The 25183-nt window shown below is 33.9% G+C and overlaps 2 protein-coding genes across 2 annotated transcripts; both read left to right on the forward strand.

The window, feature by feature from the left end:
* Positions 1–1414: 1414 nt before the first annotated feature.
* On the forward strand, positions 1415–2874 carry LOC131157196 (glutathione S-transferase F9-like). Its single transcript, XM_058111170.1, has 3 exons — positions 1415–1865; positions 1969–2017; positions 2166–2874. Exons 1-3 carry the CDS (start codon positions 1722–1724, stop codon positions 2606–2608), a joined length of 636 nt encoding a protein of 211 aa, XP_057967153.1. The 5' UTR covers positions 1415–1721; the 3' UTR covers positions 2609–2874.
* A 13010-nt stretch (positions 2875–15884) lies between these two features.
* On the forward strand, positions 15885–20157 carry LOC131157197 (probable polygalacturonase At1g80170). The gene is made up of 9 exons (XM_058111171.1): positions 15885–16349; positions 17260–17391; positions 17536–17712; positions 17818–17838; positions 17975–18182; positions 18842–18923; positions 19006–19114; positions 19264–19380; positions 19599–20157. Exons 1-9 carry the CDS (start codon positions 16098–16100, stop codon positions 19854–19856), a joined length of 1356 nt encoding a protein of 451 aa, XP_057967154.1. The 5' UTR covers positions 15885–16097; the 3' UTR covers positions 19857–20157.
* Positions 20158–25183: the final 5026 nt, after the last annotated feature.

The following is a 25183-nucleotide window of genomic DNA, read 5'->3' on the forward strand; positions in this document are numbered from 1 at the left end:
ATGATATCAATTTACCTCATGTTGGTCACACGCTATTTTAATATGTATATTTTCTTCCCTTACTGAAATGTGTCTCACCCGAATATGATTGTTTCTTTTTCAGGACATCCTCAAGGTCGGGCCTAGAGAGCTCGATGGTTTTAGCATTTTTTGAAGACTATTAAAGAAAAGGTATATGTGGACAATATTTTGGGGATGTATATGTTTTATGTTTTATATTGTTATGTTTTAAAATGTGAGTAAGGAATGATTGTGAAAATATTGAAATGTTTTGGGAGATGTGTATATATGGAAATGCAGGTGACGGATGAATTTTATGGATTTCTAGTTAGAATATAGCAAACTCTGGTATTATGGAATGTTGGTATTGTAGAACTATCTTTCTGGAGATTATGGTTATGTTTTCAACTACGTGTGTGATGGATTATATTTTATTAGGATATCATCAGGTATAACGCAACGGACTCGAGTTTATGGGTTCGGGGTGTTACACATATAATAAATGAAAGGAAGTAAAATACTAACAAAAAAACCCCTAACCTCAATTTTGGGCGTTTCCAAATGATGTCTTCAATCAGCAAATTAAAAGTGTTACGTACTAATTTATGAGTCACACTAACGATTTTATTAATCAATCTAACAAATTCTTCAATTAAAAAAAAAAATTTGAATTAAAAACAAATGAGCTTAGGGTTTCAAAATAAAGTTATCCCATCTCCCTATTTTATATCTTTCCTCCTCAACGTTCACGAGCAATGTTCGATGAGCAACAGTCACCTGCGAATTATTCGACCTTTGCCCTTTGTGCTCTGCTCTGCAATAGCCTCCTCCTCTATGGTCTCTCTAATCTCTGTTCGTGTAGCAAATTGAAGGAAAATGACACTTGAAGGGCCGAAGCAAACTTCACAAAACCAAACTGTAAGATTTACCACGCGTCAGTTGACGGTTTATTTCCCATGCAAATCTCGCAGCTCAGTCTTGCGAGATTTGCTTCAACCCTTACCACGCGTTAGCTCACGGTTTGTTTCTCCTGCAAATCTCGCAGATTGATCTTACAAGATTTGTTTAAATCTCGTAAGATCACAGTGAAAGATTACGCCAGCCTCAAAATGAGAAAAAATTTTCCAACTGAATTATTATTTAATATTTTATTATAAAATAATATTAAAATGGTAAAAAACCCAAATGGATGACTTTAATGACTATTCAATTCTGACAACACACTAAGTGGGCATCTGCCAACACAAATAAATGGCAGTGTAAATATGATTAAAATATGATTTCAAATTTTCACGTTAATTTTTAAGAAAAAATAATAATAAAAGTTGATGGGACAAGACAAGGGCACCCCACACCCTTTGGACTGTACTACATGCACCAAACTTGTAGGCTAGTAGCTCTGTACCTAAAAACAGAGCAAAAAGCAAAATAGAAATTTAAAGAAAGAGATGAATGACAAAAATAAAAAAATTTATTTGTTGGCATGGCCGCTGGCCTCCAGCACGTGAAAACCAGGAGAGAAGGGAGTGGCGGAATTCACTAGGAAATGGAGGATTTTATTTTTTTTGAAGTTCTTATTCCGATTGAGACCTCGTGAAACTGTAACTATATAATTATAAAGAGATTGAAAAGCCCATCACCAGCACCACTCATTCCTCTGCTACCTTATCTACCCTTCAGAAAGAAAATTAATCGAAAAGAAGCTTGTGCAGTATCCAACAATGGTATTGAAGGTATACGGCCCAGGCACCGCTGCCTCCAGGCGCGTCCTCCTCTGCCTCGTCGAGAAGGACATCCCCTTCGAGATCGTTCCCGTCGATCTCGTCAAAGGCGAGCACAAATCTCCCGAATTCCTCAAATTACAGGTTATAATATTCATCGCAGTGCGAGAGTTAAATTCTTTCTAGCAGTTAGCTAGCAGATCATCCCCATATTTAATTAGTTCCCCTTTCCATTGATTAATTGCAGCCCTTTGGGGTTCTCCCTGTCATTCAAGATGGAGATTTCACTTTATTTGGTAATTTCCCTTACTCTGTTTTCTTTTTCTTTTACCTCTGCCCCAAATTATAGATAACAATATGACTCTGTTTTTGTTTCTGATTTTTGATTTTTGATGTGGGGAAATGATGACCTGAAATAAATTGCTCTGTTAACTCTACATGCAGAGTCCCGTGCAATTATGAGGTACTATGCAGAGAAATACAAGGACCAAGGGACTAATTTGCTGGGAAAGACAATAGAGGAAAGGGGAACAGTAGAGCAATGGCTGGAGGTTGAAGCACAGAACTACTTCCCTCCAGTGTACAACTTGGCAGTTCACATTATGTTCCACTCTATTGTAGGCATTCAGCCAGACTCCAAAGTCATTGAAGAGAGCGAACAGAAGCTTGCAAAGGTGTTGGACATTTATGAGGAGAGGCTATCAAAGAGTAAGTACTTGGCTGGGGATTTCGTCAGCCTAGCTGATCTCTCCCACGTTCCCTTCGCCCAGTTCTTGGTGAATGACATGGGGAAGGAGTATATGATAAGGAATAGGAAGCATGTGAGTGCTTGGTGGGATGATATTAGCAGCAGGCCATCTTGGAAGAAGGTTCTACAACTTGGTTAATGATGTAAGATTATTTTTAAAATCTAAGATTGCAAGTGATTTTAGATTTTAAAGTGGTCTTAGGGCTGAGTATGGTGTGTTGCTTTGCTATGTCTTCCTTGTGTCAACAATGTCCACTAGATTGGTTATGGACTTCGTGGTAACCTAAATATGCACCAAGGGCTAGTTCCCTTGAAGGGCTGGATGGTAGTTAATAAGTACTTTTAATTGTGTTAAAAACGTCGACTATGTTATGGGACTCTAAAATAATTTTTGGTTTGATCTTATTGGACTCTTGAATTTGAATTATCAGTTTTAGTTCATTTATATCCTTTTTTTTTTTTTTTTTTATTTAAGCTCTATTAGATTTGAAGATGTCAATATGAATTTCCATCTAAGAGCAATGCTATCATGAAATCTTGCAGCCAACTATTTAATAATTAAATTATTCTTGATGTTGAGGGACAACCCACTCAATGTTCTTGATAATATGAATTGTATAGTCAGAGATTGAGTATTTAATCAAATATTTTTTTATTAAAAAATTGCACAAAAAGGATAATGTTGTTCCAAGTTCTTCAGTTTATTATTTATATTCACCAACGTTAATTTTCTTGATTGGAAGCGGGTTATGAAAATCTTAAAGACTCTTGGAGAACTTTATATTTTCTTGCCCAATTTAGTTAGTTTCTTGTTTTGTTAAGGACTGGCTGTGGGATTCTAAAACAATGGATGGATACAAGAATATGTTGCACTAGTCAGGTCGAGCATGGAGGTGTCATCCACTTAATATGTGGTTTGCTTAGTTTATGCTAAGCTGATGAAACTTAATTTTGATGGTGTGATAATGTTTATGTATATATGTCGTTAGATGTGTTGTATTGTAGTTGTTATATACGACACTATGTATTTAGGCAACTAGAAGGAAAGCCTCAGAAAAACTAAATAACTAATGGTGATGGCGGGATATTTTTTATAGTAATATTTATATTTTGTATTATGTCAGTGTAAAATAGTCTTTTTTTATTTTATTTTTGTAGATTATATAAGTCTGATGTAATTCGTGTAATCCCAAAAGGGTCGCCTGATGAAATATCATCGGTCCCCTAACCTTTCATTAATACTTGTTTTTCAATGTTTTGTTTCTAAACTTAAATTCATATTTTGGAAAACATAATTTGGACTTTAAGAAAATATTTTTCATGTATAAAACAGGTCTCTAAGTCCATGATATATCCTAAGAGCTTCAATCATTCAAAATTGAAATTTGAAGTACTTACATGAGACTTTCATATGATAATTCTATCTAAATTCCTAAGTCTTCATGTTGAAAAGCATTCAAGAATTTTATGAGCTTTATGTACCGCTTCAATGAACTTCATGTCCCACATGACTTGCAGCTTTATATCCTTCATAATTCATAACTTTAAGTGTACATATCATTTAAGTTCTTCAAGTATGCTCACTTGATTTTACAATAACACTTAAATCCTGAAACTCAAACTTAATTAGACATGTTAAGTAACCTTAATTTGTTATCATCAAAATGAGATTAACAATCTCCCCTTTTTTTATGATGACAAATAAGGAACAAAAATAAGAAAGCCTTGAAAAGGTTCCCCTTCACAATAAGCATATCCTTAATAAGTCATAACATGAATAGTAGAAGTTTCAACACTCATATCAGAATATTTTAAGCATTCAAAATATCATGCTTTCAATCATTCATATCAAAGCAATTTCAAGCATTTAGGATTTTCAATATATATATAGCAAGCTTTCAATACTTATATCATTCAAGCTTTCAGAATGTTCAATATATATCATGCTTTCAATACTCATATTATTCTATCTTTCAAAATGTTCAGTATGTATCATGCTTTCAATAATAACTCCCCCTGAATATACTATTACTATGTTCATATCTCAATCATAAATTCTCATTTTGCCGATATTTCTCCCCTTTTTGACATCAACAAAAAGGGTAACCATAAACGAATGAACATGGATTGTTAATGTAGGACCTAAAATCAGAGTTCAGTTTACAAGCATAGTCCATAATGCAGCATGTAATATTTTAAGGCAATCATCCAACAAAATGTTCATTCCATTTATATATATATATATATATATACATATATCAGTCATCATGCAAAAGATATACAATATAAACCAAATTCAGCATGAAACATATCATATCCAAAATAAGCCAAGAAAAAAAATAAGAAAATAGTGGTAAGATCTGTAAGCAGTTCAAATATTACAACTCAAATTGCCACTACAAAAAATAAGATTATTAGTGAAGGATCAAAACTGTCACTAATACTTATAAATTCGTCACTAATAGTATTAGTGACGAATTTATAAGTATTAGTGATGATTTTAAATTAGTTGTTATATCTGTTGTTACTACTAATTATTAGTGACAAATTTTGAAATCGTAAATAATAATAGAGTGTTAGTGACAAATTATAATCGTCACTAAAACTCCAATCCCGTCATTATAAATTTTATAAAGGCTCCGGACAAATTCATCACTAGCAGTAGGGTATTAGTGATGAATTTCAAAACCATCACTAAGAGTGTAGTTTTAGTGAATGATCAAAATCGTCACTAATAGTTGGATATTAGCGACGAATTTTAAAACCGTCACTAATAGTGCAATATTAGTGAAAGATCAAAATCATCACTAATACTTATGAGCCTTTAGTGAAGGATCATAATTCGTCACTAATACTTGACCTTTAGTGAAGGATTAATATTTGTCATTAATAGTATAGTATTAGTGACGGTTTTGATCCTTCACTAATAGCTATAGAAACTGTCACTAATTAATTAAAAATTAATATTTTTTTAAATCATTAATTCTTGTGAAAATCTATAATTACATTTTTGCATAGATAATATTGAACCATAAATATTAAAAAGATTCATAAATTATTAAATATTATAATTCAAAATCAAACACCGCATTATACAAATTCCGAATGTTTTATACATGAATCTCATATATTCTGATAACAAATATATACATAAATCAAAAGTTGCATCCTTCTATAATATGAGATGGTGTTGATGGTGTGACAACTGCAAACCCTACAAATTAAGAATTATAAAAAATAAAAAAAATTAGTATACGATTTTTGGCCATATGCTTACTATAAGTATCAATAATTTGATAGAAAAATAATCGGATATTCGGACAAAGTTAAAAAAAAAATGATATTATTTTAAATTGCTAAGTTTATCAGTTTTGAGAAATTTGGCAGCATTTTTCCTGTAAATAAGATATTTTTCATAGAAATATTTTTGAAAGCTGAGTGTTTACACAAATAGTTTACAATAATCCAACCAGTAATTAATGAATTTTATGAGTGCACAAGATCTACATATAATCAGCATTAAATAATGTAATGTGTTTCTGCATCCCACAAATAATCTATATTAGACTATAGTTCTATGATATATGTCCTTGATTATTTTGGGAGAAATTTAACAAATTTTCGGTAGCATGCCATCTGTAAATAGAACATTTCCCAAACCTGTAAATCATAAAAGCATGCAATTCAGATGATTTTTGCATCATACAGATGTTCAATGTGCTCAAGACAACCTAATGACTCAAAAATAAAGACAATGATATGCATGCAAGTCCATAGGATTTGATTTTCCAAAATTATAGAAGTTTAAATTTTCGTTTCCCTAATTGGGTCTTAAGTTAGGACTTTAATGCTGTTACATCTTCAGTTAAGGAGTTGGGAGGCTCCTATATTACTTGTAGTCTAGTATTTGGAAGATTTATTTGGGAGAAGGTTAAAAAAGTATTGGAATTTAACAAATTTTCGGCAGCATGTCGTCTGTAAATAGAACATTTCCCAAACCTGCAAGTCACAAAAGTTTTTCCTAAGTTTAGCTAAGCCAATAGCAGCAGTACAAACCTAGGGTTTGTCTATGTCTATACATGTATGAAATTACAGAAAAATTAAATCAAGTCCTAACATCACAAGCAATACAATTCCAATATCTTCCAATAATTCACAATTCAGAAATTTGACTTGAAAAGGAGTTTATATATATATATAGAAGGGCATGCGAGAATCCTAGATTCATGACTAGGATGCAATACACAAATTTGCATCAGTCATGCAGATGACATTTATACTACTAGTGTCAAGTCAATCTAATATATTTACAACCTGACACAATTCAACATATATATGAATAAAATCAAATAAGCAAGTATTCCCTTTCAAGCTTGCCATATTCTATAAAAAATTTCACTCATCCTTTCAAAAACAATTTTAGCAAAATCATTTCTAATTTCATTTTTGAGAAAGTTTTAATAAAATTTTGGCAACATGCCAACTGTAATTTAAACAATTTCCCAAAAATAATTTGACCTGAAAAGGAGTTCATATATATAAGGGCATGCGAGAATCCTAGATTCACTACCAGCATGCAATACACAAATTTGCATTAGCCATGCAGATGACATTTATACTACTAGTGTCAAGTCAATCTATTATATTCACAACTCGACACAATTCAGCATATTTATGAATAGAATCAAACAAGCAAGTATTCCCTTTCAAGCATGCAACATTCTATAAAGGATTTTCAGTCATCCTTTCAAAAACAGTTTTAACAAAATCATTTCTTATTTCATTTTTAAGAAAGTTTTAACAAAATTTCAGCAGTATGCCGACTGTAATTTGAACAATTTTCCAAAAAAATTTGACCTAAAAAGGAGCTCATATATATATATAGAAGGACATGTGAGAATCCTAGATTCACCACTAGCATGCAATATACAAATCTGCATCAGTCATGCAGATGACATTTATACTACCAATGTCAAGTCAATCTAGTATTTCACAACTCAACACAATTCAGCATATATATATATGAATATAATCAAATAAGCAAGTATTCTCTTTCAAGCATGCAACATTCTACAAAGGATTTTCGCTCATCCTTTCAAAAGCAGTTTTAGAAAAAATCATTTCTGATTTTATTTTTGAAAAATCTTTAACAAAATTTAACATATATATGAATAGAATCAAACAAGTACACACGTGCACATTTTTAGAATGTATATTACCTGATGGCAGGGCATGTGTACAACACCTTGAGATTCAACCTAAAATACCAAATCCCAACTCCCAAGACTAATGCATTACAAGATGAGGCTTATGCGTTTATACAGAAGGCACGCCTTTTGTGTGTCTTTAATTGAGGCATATCCTTTTTGGGTGTGTGACTCTCAAGTTAGATTTGGCTAAAAAAATTTAACTCCATGGCATATAAAAAGAATGTCCATGAGTTGAATTGTACAACTTTTGTTATAATTGAAAGCTATATCTTAGATCTTGAAAATAATTTGAGCTTTGTAATGCTATAGCTATCTCATCATGATGTATGCAAAGAATTCAAGTTAGCAATTTTTGAGTTGCAACAAGTAGTTTGGAAATTATATTTGATTTTTTTATATATTCGTATTTTTTTAAATTTTATTTACTTGTAAAAATATGTAATTTACTTACAAAATTTTATCTAAAACAAAATTCTCAAAAGACTTATGTCCCAATGCCTTAAGGCTTACACCTTGCCTCTTAAAACATCTCGCCTTAGGCCTTCACTTTTTAAATGATTTTTCACTAACAAAAATTTACTTTATCAAGAAAATTAAATGACGAGATTTGTTACTTAATTAATGAGTAACATGCCGTATTTAGAAAATTCAAGGAGTGTTACTAAATTTTACTTTATATAAAATAGCTAAAAATATGCTTAGATGCTTGTTTTTAACTATCTAAATATGATAAAATAAAATAAAATATTGTTTGAAATTATAGATTTAGAATTCTTAAAAATAAGCAGACTTTGAATCTCATCATATATATAAAACAAGCAACCTAATTGTTTGTCATCCCATTCTTAATTACTGACCAAGCAGTGCCTCAGCTAAAACCCTATAGCATCTGACCAAAAATCATACAATTCCAATAACAAGAGAATAGCTCACTAAAAACAAATGCAAAAATCAAACACTAGTCCAACCGTCAAATAGTTCGCCATTTATTCTACTCCAAATTTCAAATCTTCACAAACAAAATCATGTGCTTGGTTGCCAAGAAAACTTAGGAAAAGAAAAGGAAATTACAAATTGCAGATATCCTAAAATGTTCCTCCTGCTTCTACCCAGTGAGACAAAAGACTCCACTCAACTCAGACCAAGCACAAGTCCCTCGTTCCATCGAGTAGACCCATCTTTCTCAAAAAGCCAAACAACATGAAAACTTTTTAAAAAGAAAGAAAATAAAATAAATTAAAAATTAAAAATAAATAAATAAAAGTCTGCTTCCCTTTCTTCACCTACGTTTACTCGGCAACACAATAGGAGCACAATGCAGAACACAAAGAACAAATTTCAATTCATCGGAAGCAAAACAAAAACAGACTTGAGGCCAAGAAATGTTGAAAAGTAGACCGGAGACGAGGGTTAGAACAAGAAGAAGAATCAAAAGGAAAAAAGAAGAAGAAGAGGAGGAGGAAGAAGTCTTACCTAAGAGTGGCAGAGGCGGCGGCGGCACTAGGGAAAGACATTGGAAATGAACGGCGATAGGGAGAGGCGGAGACTGGGCGACTCGGTGACGCTGTGACGGGTGAAGAGGCTGTGGGCAGCGGCTTAAGAGTCAGTTGTGGCAGGACGGCATTGCGTGCAGGGAGGAGCAAGGAGTAGGAAGGAGAAGGAGGGAGGGGTAGGAGGAAGGAGGAGAAGCCGAGAGGAAGAGTGAGGAGATGGCATGAGGGAGAACGAGGGAGGAAAATGGAGAGAATTTGGGAAATTTGGGAAAATATTCCGATTAAGGGATTTAGGCTTTGAGAATTAGTGACGATTTTAAAATCATTACTAAATACACTATTTTTTATTTTTTAAAAAATAAAGGGTAGTATTAGTGACGGTTCTCAAATCTGTCACTAATAGTTGGCCAATGGTGACAAATTTATAAATTCGTCACTAATACTCTGAACTATAATTCTTTTTTTATTAAATAAAGGGTAGTATTAGTGACGGTTTCAAATTCGTCACTAATAGTTGCCCAATAGTGACGAATTTGTAAATTCGTCACTAATACTCTAAACTAAATTTTTTTAAAAAATAAAAATAAAAATAAAGGGTAGTATTAGTGACGGTTCTCAAATTCGTCACTAATAAAGGGTAGCATTGTCATTCCATTGTTATTTCATTGTATAACATTTTCATTTCATTCATTCGTACTACAACTTTAGTCATCATCAATTAGTCCACATAGAAATGAGCTAGAATATGCTACAGTTAGTCCACATAGAAATGCGCTAGAATCTGCTAACATGACTGTAATGCCCTCAAAACTTCTTACCATTTTTATTTATTTATATATATCTACATTCATACCTAAGCAGCGGAAACACAAATCATATAACCCTTTATATATATATACACTATACAATACCAGAATCCAGTATATACAAGCCATAACCATACAAAATAAACCCCTCCAGCATCATCTATCTCAAAAATACAAAACTCTATCATAACTCAGCCTACAACTAGGGTAATCAAGTAAACTTCCTATCCGCGAGCCTAATCTGCTCGCCTATCTGCCTCACCTGAAAAATGGTAAAGTAATGGGGTGAGTCGACACTCAGTAAGTGGAAATATGCTATTACTAGTGTGTGGCGACTGAGTCATAAAATTATAATAATAGTATTTAAAAACTGCAAAATCTGGAAATTCTGTACATCACATATATAATAACTTAAAACATTTGTATCTGAACTTTCTATCATTCATAGTACTACATCATATTATATATAATAAAAGATGTAAAACTGTATACATATACATAATTGTGTTATTTCTCTGGGACTTTATATGTCATGATTTAACCCCTTATGACAGGGTTGTACGACCCGTAGGCGGGACTTAACCTGATCGGCCCTCCAAGTAAGTCACTATACACTACCTCAGCCCGACCAAACTACATACTCTCCTAGGCGCGGGACTGGCTGCTACCTCGTCAAACCGACCCCCTCTACCCAGTAAACTGGGGAGTTATATACTCTCCGAGCACGATCAACGGTACCCACTTACTATCTAAGATATGTGATTGCACTCTATTTGTATCTAGCAATGGTACCGTGCCTTGTATTCTTTATCTATACTGTATTTGTCTATAATCTTTCCATAAGGATCTGATAATATATATATATACATACTATACTCTTTATACTATTTTCATCATGTTTCTAAAGTAACCATAACACTATTAATCTGTACTATAAATACTATAATATCTGTAGCATCTTGATGCTATAACTGTGTAATTTGTCTATACTTTCTTTCTTTATAATCTGAGTATTATGGCATTTAGGAAAACATAACTTTTTATATACACTGAATGTACTATTCTGAATAAATATCTGTATACTGATATATATATATATATATATATATATATATATGTCCGTGTAATCATCTGAATAAAACTGTATATGCGTACATATTCTGTCTATATAAAATCTGCAATTATTTATCTATAGCTGTATAACTTGAAATATTGAAAAACTGCATATCAATATCATGTACTTAGGCCACACATACTTTGAAAATTCACATCCTGTATAATATTTGGTATACATGCATATATATATATAAAATTTCTGATAACATAAATAAATCTCCTAGCATAGCATATTTCTCTTACCTTATCTCTGAAAAGCTCATGTTATATTCTGGCCCTATACCCGCAGGGTTCTCCACTCAACACCCTAAAAATCAAATTCTCCAAAACAAAGTACCAGTATTTCTTATAACTGAGGGAAATAAAAATACTGAATAAAATGTCTTACCTTGAGATTGGGAAAAAGTCCAAACCAACTCCACCCAACGATCAGTTCCAGCAAACTTGTAGAGAACTTCTCCAGGAGCGTCATGGTGGCTTTAGATCTTCGATCTGGAGAGAAAAAGGCCCGAAATCGAAGAGAGAAAGAGAGAGGGAGGTAGAGAGAGAGAGAGAGAGAGAAGAGAATTTCTTGCGCTAAAATTTCGTCTAAAATCCAGGTTTTCACTATTTATAGAGTCGGATTCGTCGACGAGACACGTCACCTCGTCAATGAGTCCTTCAATAATTTCGTCAACGAACTTCCTCCCTCATCAACGAATTTCAATCTATCCTAAAAACCCTTCTCGGTGTCTTCTCATTGGCAAGTCATAACTTCATCGATGAGGTCCCCTTATGCACTCGTTGACGAATTCCCTATGTTTATCGACGAGGCCCTATGTAAGAATTTTGGGTTATTATCTCCAAAGTACAATGTCGTCGACGAAGCCTATTGCCTCCTTCTGTTTCTGTTTCTATTTCCCTCTCTCTTATTATTTAAATACCATCATTTTTTGGGTTGTTACAATGGTTGTCTTTCAGCTGTCTTATATTTACATGGTTGCATTTAACATACACAAGCAACATTGTCTATATATTTTATTCATAAAGCTTTACTTAACCTACATCTCATATATTTAACATATATTCGCATTGAACTTCATGCTACACATTTTAGCAGTAAAATTCATATATATGTTTCCGTAAAATAGGCCAACCCACATTTAACATTTGTATGCTGAAAATATATTTCATTTCTTACAGTAATTTCTCAAAAATTACTTGTGACTTTCATTTGTTTACATGCACATATACATAGCTATATAAGAATTTCTAGGCTTAGAAAACATTGTTTTACATGGTTGACATTTTAAATTTACATAAATACATATATACATAATTAACACATAATCCATTTTATTACATAAATACCTGATTCAATACATAAATTTTCTCCTAACTTGACTTTCAAACTACGCTTGTAGGATCCCTGAACCAATACCCACAGCGTTCACTTGGACCCTGAATCCAAAAATCCTAATTTAATTAAATAAACCAATTAACTCAGATCTTAAGAAAAACACCTATTTACTGCTTCTTAGGCCCCAAATAACATTATACATTAAGGAAATCCCAAAATAATTTACTTACCCTGATTTTGGGATGTTTCCTAAACTCCTCAAACCAACGATCAGCTCCTATAGCCTTATAGAGAATGATCCTACGAACCTCCTAGTGGTTCCAAATCGTCAAATCGAGTCAAATTCGGCCCGAAATCGAAGAGAGAAGGCTGGAGGACCGTTTTAGAGAGAGAGAGAGAGAGAAGAGAGAATTCATGAGTTTACGCTGAAAAATGAAGAACTCTCTATTTATAGGCAGGGCTTCGTCGACGAGGCACTATAAAGACTTCATCAACGAGAAGATACCTTCGTCAATGAAATTCAGAGTTCCAAAATATACTCTCTTGAGATTCCTTCGTCGACGATTTTAGATGGACACTCGTCAACGAAGACATGACATTTGTCGACGAGGCCTACTTTTCCTTCTTAAACCCTCCCTTTATCCTTTATTACCCTTTAATCTATTTCATTTATTATATTTCCTAATTATTTTAATTCTCAGGTCATTACATTCTCTCCTCCTTAAGAAATTTCATCCTCAAAATTTTACTACCTAATCATCCTTTATAATACTTAACTTCATTTGCTAACTATCATCATAAGAACTCAACGTGCATATCATCATATAAATCATCCAATTATTTCTCATTAAATAAAATTATCATACCTACTTCTCTAATGGCATCCTCCTTAGCTCGGAGTGTGTACAATCGAGGTGGAGCACCCCTTTCAAGCGGTACCTGCTGTTTTCCCCGGTCTTGATTCTGAGCAGCCACCATAGGCAAGGGTTCTCGACAATCTTTCCTATGATGCCCTAGCTTACCACATTTGTAGCAATTCGAAGTGTCATACCAGCATTCGCCCCTATGCCTCTTATCACACTTCGGGCATTTAGAGCCCATTGCTTCTTTCCCTTTCTTTTAAAATTTCCTCTAAAATTTCAAAAATCTCCTCTAAAATTTCAAGAATTCCAAGAACCTCTCTCAAGGTTTGCAAAAAATACATAAATCTCCTCTTATATCTTGCAAAAAGATAAGTTTTTTTTAATGGAAGGTTTGTGTTTTTTTGGCAAAAACCTCAATAGTGGTTTGTAACATTTTTGAAACCCTCAAGGAGGCCTGTGATATTTTAAAAATCTCAAGAAATATATTTATCTTTTTACCAAACTTCAAGGAAAATGAGTGTCTTTTGTCATTTATATAAAGATTTACATGTATGAGAGGCTCTTTTATTAGTTTAAAACAATGAGATAATTACCATAATATAATTTTAAAATATATATATATATATATATATATAAAATATCTCACAATTTTGAATAATATATTTGCATTAATCAAAAGATCCCAATATAAATTTTAAATGCTCTTAACATTCACATATGAATACTCGTTTCTTTTTTTTTAAAAATTAAATATTTAGAAAACGATATATGAATAATTTTAAAACAAATATTTAAAAAAATACAAATTTAATCATTTAAAATATGATTAACGTTTAAAACTAATCATAATCATTACTAAATTTAAATATTATTGTAATTAAATGGCACTTGCGCGCATCTAACGCGTGTTTAACGACTAATAAATTAATAATAATAAAATTAAAAAGACACAAAATAAGGCCGACAAGTACTTTCTTGACTCATGATTAAACAAAAAAAGGGATGTGGGTGGACCGTAGAGCATTACTGCCTATTCCACCTAATCACACCAACCTAACCTTTGTGACCTTTCCTTTTTGACCGTTCCCATATTTTGTGTGTGTGTTTTTTTAATACTTTTTTTTTTTTACTTTTGATAACCAATTTGATAAGAATAAAATTTTCATTATCTTTTTACCCTATTGGTTGGATTTTGTGGAGCTTAGCTGTGTTTGATCCCGATGATATCCTAACTTGAAATAATGTTGCGTGATTTTTTAATGGACCAATAATATTAGCCAAAGTCTTCGCTCCATGGAGTAGGCCCAAATTGTAAGCCCTTGGGGCTGAGGAAAAATTTTTTGGTCCACTTTGTAACCATTGTAAATCTGTAGTAGCATATAAAAACCCTTATTTTAATGATTAGGGTTTATGCACTGAAACTGTGCGGCCACGGTCCGTATTTTTTTCCTGATAATAGTGAAATCTCTATAACTCCATGTACGTAAACCACGTAAATACTGTCTTGTGCGTATGATTATTTTTTCTTTCGATATTGTTTTTATTTATTTGTTTCTCACAAATTTTTGAAAAATTTCAAAACATTTTATTGTTAGGTGTCACTTTTTTTAAAATTTTCTTTTCTAATAAAAAGGCTCAACAATGCATAAAATGCCATTAATTTTTATCGTAAAAATAAATTTATTTGTAACTATTAATACTAAGCTTAAATTAATAGCACTAGTATGAAAGGACCTTTTAATTATTGAGTTACTAATTCTAAAAAATTGCTCTAATCGACAAAAAATCGATGTTTTATTACTTAAAAAAGTTTTAAAGAAAATGTGTAATTTTCAATCTCATTTACTAGGTCCAAAAATTATTTTTCTATGACGAGAAGTAAATAAAAATAAAATAAAATATTTTATGGTAATACATGTTTAGAAATGAATTTATATATATGGGTAATATATTTCAAGAATTCAAACATAATGAATTTGTTGAGTTATTTTCATGTAATATTAATGATTTTTAATAAAACGAAATTAGTAACAATGAAAATATGCTGGTCGAGAAAATAAAAAATATTATATATTTTAGTTAACCGATTTTTAGATGAATATCCAATGATTAATCAAATCAAACTGTTAAGGTTAATTTAAAATTTTAAAGTTACTAAAAGTAATATTTTTCCTTTCATAATTTAACATGTAAATTTAAAATAAAATTTAAGCATGAATATTAGATTAATATAACTTTTTAAATTTAAATTATTAAAATATTTTATGATATTATATATATAATATCTATTTTATATGTATATTTATAATATATCGGTTTGGTTTGATTCAGTTTGGTTAATTATGGTTTTTGAAGGAGCCGAGTTGAAACCAAATTGATAACCGAAAAAATTAAGAACTCTGAACTAAAAAATGATTAACTGATTTTTCAATTCGATTTGGTCATTTTCGGATTTGGTTCGATTTTTTTTATTTTTATTACCCACGCCCTCTTGTTAACAAAGATTTTAAATTCTAATTTTACAATTTTTCCACGAAAGGCAAGTTTGTCAAAACGGATTGAAATACTAGGTCAAATCAAAGCTGCTAGACTTTCACTTCCCATGTTGAGTGCAAAATGAGAACAACCCACAAAAAGATGACATTGATATTCTTTTTCGTGTAGCTAAAGAAACAGAGTAAATCCTAAATCTCCGCCGGCCCTGTTACCATCTCGGCGGGACTTTCTTCAATTGGCTCATCAAAACTTGGAAAGTTCTTAATTGAAAGTCCAAAACTGTCGCCTAGTCTTCGTTTTCAAGTATGATGGCGCGCCCGCGCAATAAACTCTCCAGGATTTTTCAATCGCTTCCCCTCCCTCAGCCCACCATGAGAAAACGATCTTCTTCTTCGTATCACTTCTACTGGGCTGTTGTCGCAGCGATTCATGTATTTTTGTTGCGAAATCTGACCAGCGCAGAAGATTTTGGGGTTGAAAACCGACCCAAAACGGAAAGGTTCGTCTATGTTCGCGATCATGGCGCCAAAGGTGATGGTGACAACGATGATACTCAGGTACAGAGCCAAAAATTAGTTCCTTCTCCAGCCCTGTTCTTCGCTGTTTGTAACATTGTGTGTCAGTCAGCTGCCTTCTCGTGCTTGTTTCTGGTAATGGGTTTGATTTATTTGCCACTTTTTTTTTTTTCTTTTCCCAATGGAAGACCATTTTTGTGTAATCATGTAATTTAAATTTTGATTGGTTGAGAAATTCATAGAAAAATAATGTCATAGAGAAAATTTTAAAGTATATATATATATATGTTCTGGGATTTTGTCAACATGCGTTTGCGAGTTCTAGATTATTATTATTATTATTATTATTATTATTATTATTATTATTGTTTGGGTGGGGATATAATAATGATGAGGGATGTGGCTTGATGACTGAGATGATTAGAATGTTCCAATATATTATTCTTAGTAGTTCTTGTAAATGTGGTCTCATGTGTAGATAGTTCTGTCTTGATTTGCCATTGGGGTAATTTTTTTTTATGAAAAGAAAATGAAGGGGAAGTGAGACTAACTTATGGGTCAAATGTCCCTTTTTAAAAGCTTTGTTTGGAAACCGAGAAAGCAAACTAGAAGGAGAGCAAGAATTTTGAAATACTACAATGTTGACTGTGTTTGCATATATGTATATATCGGGAAAGGGGCTTGGAACTAGTACATTGTTATTTATTTCTTAAGCAAGCCTTTGTAAAGGGTTTTGGGTTCAGGTATGGCATCTGAATGGGTGTTTCACAATAAAAATATTGACTGGCTAAAGTCATGTAAAGGTGTTGGTATGTTGCTTGATGGTAAATGAGATAGTTGTGAACAACTAGCTACCATGTAAATATCTCCATCTATGTGCTTGGACTATTGAGAGAACCCACTGGAAAGCAAACCATTATCTTCTGATATCATACTGTTTTTATGTTTTCAGGCTTTCAAGGATGCTTGGAAAGCAGCTTGTTCTTCTTCCGTGCACACATGCATTGTAATCCGAGCTGGAGACACTCATCTGGTTCGACCAATTGATTTTGCTGGACCTTGTGTGTCAAGGGTGACTTTGAGGGTATGCACTAGGCTTTATGATTATTTTTATTATTCAATCATAGTTCATCTTTCTTTTCTTCTATAGTCTATACAAGTCGATAGTAAAATTATCAGTGAACAAAAATTTTCAACTTACTTAGTATCCATAATGGCATTTTAATAGATATCTGGTACTATCATTGCACCCCAAAGTCCTGAGGCCTGGGATGGCTTGGACTCCCTAAAATGGCTATATTTCCAAGATGTGAAGATGCTCACCGTAGAAGGGAGCGGAACAGTCGATGGAAGAGGACAGCAGTGGTGGGAACGAACTCGGTTCTGCAAAATCTACAATACATCTGTAATATTGTCTTCCTTACACATCCATTTATCTTTCAGAGATTTTCTTCTCCTGCATATGATATTCTAAACTAGTTTTAACATCATTTATTTTCTGTTTCTCTAGATATGTGGACATCCTCCGATGGTTAGTGCTGCTCTGTTCTTGAAACAATGATGTTATTTTTTTCTATTATTTGCCTATTTTTCATTCCAGCATTTATGCGGATACTTTCTCCTGACTGCTCTATAATTTTATTTGTCTTGGGGCAAATATACTGCAGGCCATGATTTTTGATAGCTGTGAGCACTTGAAGGTCAGGGACATTGTTTTGAGGAATAGTCAACAAATGCACATGACATTCTACAATTGTACTCATGTTGATGCAACCCATATTAAAGTGTTTGCACCTGATGATAGCCCTAACACTGATGCAATCCATGTCAATGCGTCCACACATGTTCTAATCAAAGACAGCATTCTTAGAACAGGTTGATTACCCATTAAAACTCTTCCTTACCTTGCCATGCTTGATCTTTCTGTTCATGAAAACATATATGTTGAATCTATAGCTAGTATGTCCGTAAGGCATGACTATTGAAGTTGTATACTTGTATGCGGGTTTAATATGAACTTTGTGATCCATGCAATGTTACACTGAAGTCTGAAGGACTAAGGAGACCACTCAATTGAGGTTTTTCTCTGTTACGTTTGGCATTGTTTCTAATTGTGTATGCATTCATGCATCTGTGTTCAAGAACATTTGGTGGAGCTTTGGAATCAAGAGATAAAATGTTTAAAAGAATTGAATATAAGCATTAAAGAGGAAGGGAGTAAGAAGTATTTGAAATATACCTTTGCAAGAAGGCAATAAATATTGTGCTTAAACCATCAAAAATACTTCGTTCTGTATTTTGAAATGCTTTGCATATCATACAATTTTTTAGTTGATTAAGGTCAAAGCAAACTTGATGAAACTTGATTTCTATTAGCAATGTTTTATGTTGGGAAGGAAATTTCCATGTTGCAGTTATATTCAAATTAAAGCAATTTTAACAATATGTTTTATTCATATTGAAACATGTCTTGAATTTCTTTACAATCAACCTATGCATTATATTCAACTGAATTTTTTACAAATTCATTGTAGGAGATGACTGCGTCTCTATTGTAAGCAATTGTTCATCTATTCAAATCAGAAATATTACATGTGGGCCAGGCCATGGTATGAGGTAGGATCTACTGTCATCTGAGTGATATATGAGAAACCTCTATTTTTATGACTTAAAACTAATTTCTACGTTTGCCCATCAGTATTGGAAGCATGGGAAAACTAAATGCGTGGGATGAGATACGTGATGTAACATTTGATGGAGTATTCATGTCTAACAGTGACAATGGTGTAAGGATCAAAACATGGCAGGTAATATTCATCAGCTCTCTCACTCTCTCTCTCTCTCTCTCTCTGCACACTTGCATTCATCAATCTTTTTTGAATGTGAATCATAGCTTATTAATTAACTTGTTATCTTTTTTTCTTTTTCTTTTTTTGTTTTTTAATCCTTTCCTCAGGGAGGTCAGGGTTATGCTTCCCACATTATTTTTCAGAATGTATTGATGGAAAACGTCTCTCGTCCGATAATAATAAATCAATATTATTGTGATTCTCGGCTGCCATGCGCAAATCAGGTATCAAATCCATTTCAGGTTGGGAACTTCAGAATTGAAGAAAATAAATAGATATGGCGTATGATATTGATTTTGCTAATTGTTTTTGGCAGTTATGAGTTACCCCAAATTCATAAGGAAATCGATACTTTTGCTTGCACAATGCAGAATGATTCTTGTTCATAAACATATTACTATTTGATGAAAATTTTAAAGTCTTGTACCCATGTGTAATGCAGACTGCAGCTGTTAAAGTGAGTGACATATTCTTTAAGAACATTAGAGGAACTTCAGCTACTGAGAAAGCAATAGTATTTTCCTGCAGTGATACTGTCCCATGTGAAAGGATAAATTTAGAAAATGTTATGCTTACATCATCCTCTGGGAAAAACTTGAAGTCCGTTTGTTGGAAAGCTTATGGCTCGACCAAAGGTGTGGTACAACCCTCTTCTTGCCTCTCTCAAGATGAAAGAAGGGCTATCAATCTGGCGAGTTGAGTTGGGGCAAGCTTTGTGGAAACATACTCAAAATAAGAGGGATTCAAGCTCATGCCCAACCAGTGTTCTCAACCGAGTTTGTGGTCAGACTTGAGCAACTCAAGATCAGGAATATACATAATGGGCACAAAGTATTGCAAACTACTTTGTTAAACTTACATCACATCAATTTTGTAAGAAATAAGACCATAAAACTTGCCATCAATTTGACATGGTAAGTTAAACGAGTTATATACATATACATAAATGTTAGGATCCTGTGAGCAATAAACAAGCATCAGAAAAATTGAGATACCAAAAATTTACATGGTTTTGTCTAGATCTACCTATGTCCACGGAGTACACCACAATTTCACTATACAACCAGGAAAATTACAATCTCTCAGACGCAGCTCTCTTCTCTCTTCTTTCTTTATCACTCATCTCCTTCTTTTCTATATTTTTTATCTCTTAACAGCTCCTCTATTTATAGATAGTCTGGTAATCAATCACAATAAATCACAATAAATTAAAATGGGGGAATTTCATTCTTTTACAATTAATGGACGCGTCTTCAGCTTGCAGATCACAACTCACACATCTCCAGCTTGTAGATCATAGCTCACGTGTCTCCTGGCTCCAGCACAACAATCTCCCACTTGGAGATGGAGACGCCTCCTTAATTAGTATCAATATATGAATAAATGATGTGCTCAAAATATGGCTTCAAGTATGAAGACCAACTGAAGTTGAACACAACTTCAGCTTCCCTATAGTCACCACCTTAGTTAACATATCTGCTGGATTTTTACTACCTTAGATTTTTTCCAAGTGTCAACACGCCGTCTTCTATTAGAGATCTGATGAAGTGATAACGCAATTCAATATGTTTAGTTTTGGAATGAAATGCGGAGTTTTTTGCTAGATGTATCGCATTCAGACTGTCACTATACAAAACATTCTTTTCATACTTTAATCCAAACTCCATTAACAAACCCTGAAACCAAATAATCTCTTTATTGACTTATGTCACTGTTACATACTCAACTTTTGTAGTAGATAGAACAATAATCTTTTGTATCTGTGACATCCAACAAACAGTTGTTGTGCCAACAGTGAATATATACCTGGTGGTCGTTCTGTGATGATCAATTTCACTTGCAAAATCAGCATCTACAAACCCGTGGATTTTCAAATTGATTTTGCCGAAACATACACTTATTAATATTGCCATGTAGATATTTTAAAATCCACTTCACCGCTTCCTAGTGTATCTTCCCTAGATTTGACATATACCTGCTGACATCTTCCCACTGCTTGGCCAATATTTGGTCTGGTACCAACCATAGCATACATAAGACTTCCAACGGTTGAGGCGTATGGTACCTTAACCATGAAATCTTTTTCTTCATTTGTTTAAGGAGACTGATCCTTAGAGAGACGGAAGTGACTTGCCAATGGTGTATTTATAGTTTTGGCACCGCTCATGTTAAACCTCTATAAAATACGGTTGATGTACTCTAACTAAGATAACCACAACATACCTTGTTGCTTATCTCTAGAGATCTGCATACCAAGAATCTACTTTGCAAGATCCAAGTCTTTCATATCAAATTCCTCTAACAATTGCAGTTTCAATTTTTTGATCTCTTCTATATCTGATCCTGCGACTAGCATATCATCAACATATAACAATAAGATAATATAACTAGTACGATTCTCTTTAATTTGCAAACAAAATTCTCTTTACCTTTAACTGTGAAAATTTCTGGCTGTTACATATAAATTCCCTCATCAAGATCACCGTGAAATGTCGTCTTCATGTCCAACTGCTCAAGATATAAGCCCTTTGAGGGAACAATACTCAAAACAGATCTAATGATTGTCAGCTTCACAACTGATGCAAAAATATCAGTATAGTCAATTCCTTCTTTCTGTTTGAAACCTTTGACTATTAATTGGGCTTTATACCTCTTGGATCCATCATGCTCTTCTTTGATCCTGTACACCCATTTGTTGTGAAGAATCTTCTTATCAATGGGCAACTTAGTTAGTTCCCATGTTTTGTTGGAGTTAAGAGATTTCATCTCGTCTTTCATTGCAAGCTCCCACTTACTCAAATCTTTTGCCTAATATGCTTCAACATAGCATTCAGGTTCTCCTCCATCTGTAAGAAGTAAATGATTCACATACCTCCTATTTGGTACATGCCGCCGAGAAGATCTCCTAAGCTTTGCTGTTGGAGTAGGAGGTGGTGGTGCACTAATATGCTCCACAGGTTGCTCAGCCCGAGGATTCTCGGTATTCGGCTAAGGATTCTCGATGTTATGCTAACATATCCTTACACCTTTTAGAACATCATCCACATCTACAAAGGTTATTTCAGACTCTATAGATTCTGTTGTGTGTCTATCTTTGTACATTTCTTTTTCATCAAAAATCACCTTTATGCTTCTGATCACCATTTTCTTTTCATCATCCTAAATGCGATACCCATATTCATCTCCACCATGATCGATGAAGGTGCATTTCCAAGATTTCAGATCCAGCTGATTCTTGACATGATCATTGGTATGTACATATGCAATACAACAAAAAACTCTCAAATGTAAAAGTCTTACCTCTTTATTACTCTATACTTCTTCTGGTAGATTATAGTCCAATGGTACTGATGGACTCCTATTAATCAAATAAGTTACTGTGTTGACTGCTTCTGCACAAAATATCTTTGGCAAGCCTGATTGCATACACATACATCTGGATTTTTCTATCAACGTTCTGTTCATCTGCTTGGCTATGCCGTTGTGTTGAGGCATACTTGGCACAGTTCTTTCTATTTTGATACCATGCTTATAGAAGAATTTCTTGAACTCGGTGTCATCATACTCACCACCATTATCTGCTCTCAACATCTTGATTTTCAAACCAGTTTCATTTTCTACCATTGCTTTCCAAATTTTAAAAGCATAAAAAACATTAGATTTATATTTCAAGAAGTAAACCCATACCTTCCATGAATGATCGTCAAAAGATGTTACAAAGTAATGCTTCCCACCTGTGGATGAAATGGTCATTGGTCCCCATATATCTGAATGAACTAGCTCAAGTCTCTCATTCTTTAGGGTACTCATGAACTAGCTGAAATGGTCGTTGGTCCTCATATATCTGAATGAACTAACTCATATTCTTGTTTCCCAAATATGCAATCCTCACATCTGTCAATCTTCACCGACTGTAAATCACTCAACTTACCCTTTGAGTGCATCACCCTGAGTCTCTTCTTACTTAAGTGTCCGAGTCGTTGATGTCATATGTTGCTATCATCATTTTCTATAACAACTGTAATAGAATGCATGCATTATGAGTTACATAAAGAGTATCATTTTTCTTACCTCGTGCAATTGTCAATGCACCCTTCAAAATCTTCCATTCATCACCAATGAAAGTTGTGTTATATCCTTTATCTGTTAGTTGACTAACTGAAATCAAGTTCTTCCTTAGGTTTAGAATATATCTGACATCTCTCAGTTTCACTGATACATTCATCTTGATCTTCACTGTCCCTTTGCCAACAATGTCGCAAGGTTGATCATTGTCAAGATATATTTTACCAAAATTACCTTATGTATACTCTTCTAGGCAATCTCTTCTGCAAGTGGCATGGAATGAAGCTTCAGAGTCTAACACCCAAGACTCATTTTTTCTTTCAAAAGAGCAGATCAACATATCATCATTTTTTGAAGCAACATTTGCTTATGTCTTCGCCCTCATCTCATATTCTTTCTTCAAAATTTTGCACTGGTTTTTGTAATAACCATTTTTTCCACAGTTCCGAGACTCAATAATTTTTGTGCCTTGGCAACCTGTGTCCTAAGAACCTCTAGGATTTCTGAATTTAGACCGCCTGGGCTTAGATCTGTCGCGGTTGTTTGATCGTCCATGTCTGTTTCCTCTACCTCGACTTTTCATGTTCAAGGCTGAACTCGAAGTGGAACTATGGTTTGACTGCATTCTGATTTCTTCCGTCAAAATCATGCTGACGATCTCATCATATACTAGCTTTGATTTCCCTGCAGAACTACTGATTGCAGTAACAACACCATTTCAACTTTCGGGCAACTGACTAAGAATCAGTAGGGCACGAATCTCACTATCAAATGTAATCCCAGCTGAGATGAGGTGAGTTGATCCGACAACTCGTTAAAATTATTCAAATGCCTGCTAAAACTTTCATCTGCAGACATGATCATAGTAAATAACCTTTTCATAAAATGTACCTTATTAGCGGCTGACGGCTACTCCTACATATTAGAAAGCGCATCCATTAAAGACTTGGTGGATGATATATGCTTAATATTAAATGCCACAGACTTTGACAACGTAATTCTAATAGCTTCGAGAGCTTTCCAGTCAAACAACTCCCACTCGTACTCATTCATAGATGCTGACTTACCCTTCAATGGTAAGTGCAACTCCTTCCTAAACAAATAATCTTTAATCTGCATCTTTTAGAAACTGAAATTGTTGCCATTGAACATTTCGATCTTTGAGCTCTTTTCATTCGACATCCTGATTCGTTGATCTATAGATGGAATTAGCTCAAATGGATAACACGGTTGGATCCGGAACAGTCAAAAACCTTAGAAATAGTTCAAGTCGTTTGAAAAGCGAACCTGAAATGGTTCCAAAACACCCGGTCAAATTTTCGGTCAAAATTAGTAAACTATAAAGGAATATTCCTCTAATTGACGGAATATTCCTGACGGCATCACTAACGCTATTAACAGACTGTCTGCTGACGTTGCAGGGATGTGGGGCCCATTGCTAACGTGGCACTGTGGGCCCACCTTCTAGCACATTCTGTGGGTCTCACTATTGATGTGGTAGCTGACGTGGACGCGCGGCCCGCTGACTTGGACGGATGGTTGGGTCAGTTATGGATTCAGATCGGGTACAGTCCAGGTCTGGAGCGGGTTGCCAGGTCGGGATGAGGCGACCAGGTGAGGAAGATGGGTGGCGTGTGTGGCTGGCAGGTCACCGGCGCATGACAGCGCGTGAGGACACGTTCGACTCCAGCGAGGCACGTGTGATGCCATTTGAACTCCGTTTGAACTCCTTTTGAGCTCTAATACCACTTGTTAGGATCCTGTGAGCAATAAACAAGCACCAGAAAAATTAAGACACCAAAAATTTACATGGTTCGGTCTAGATTGACCTACGTCCACAAAGCACACCACAATTTCACTATACAACCGAGAAAATTACAATCTCTCAGACGCAGATCTCTTTTCTCTTCTTTCTTCCTCACTCCTCTCCTTCTTCTCTGTATTTTCTATCTCTCAACAGCT

The sequence above is a fragment of the Malania oleifera genome, chromosome 6, assembly GCF_029873635.1.
Source record: "Malania oleifera isolate guangnan ecotype guangnan chromosome 6, ASM2987363v1, whole genome shotgun sequence".
Taxonomy (NCBI): domain Eukaryota; kingdom Viridiplantae; phylum Streptophyta; class Magnoliopsida; order Santalales; family Ximeniaceae; genus Malania; species Malania oleifera.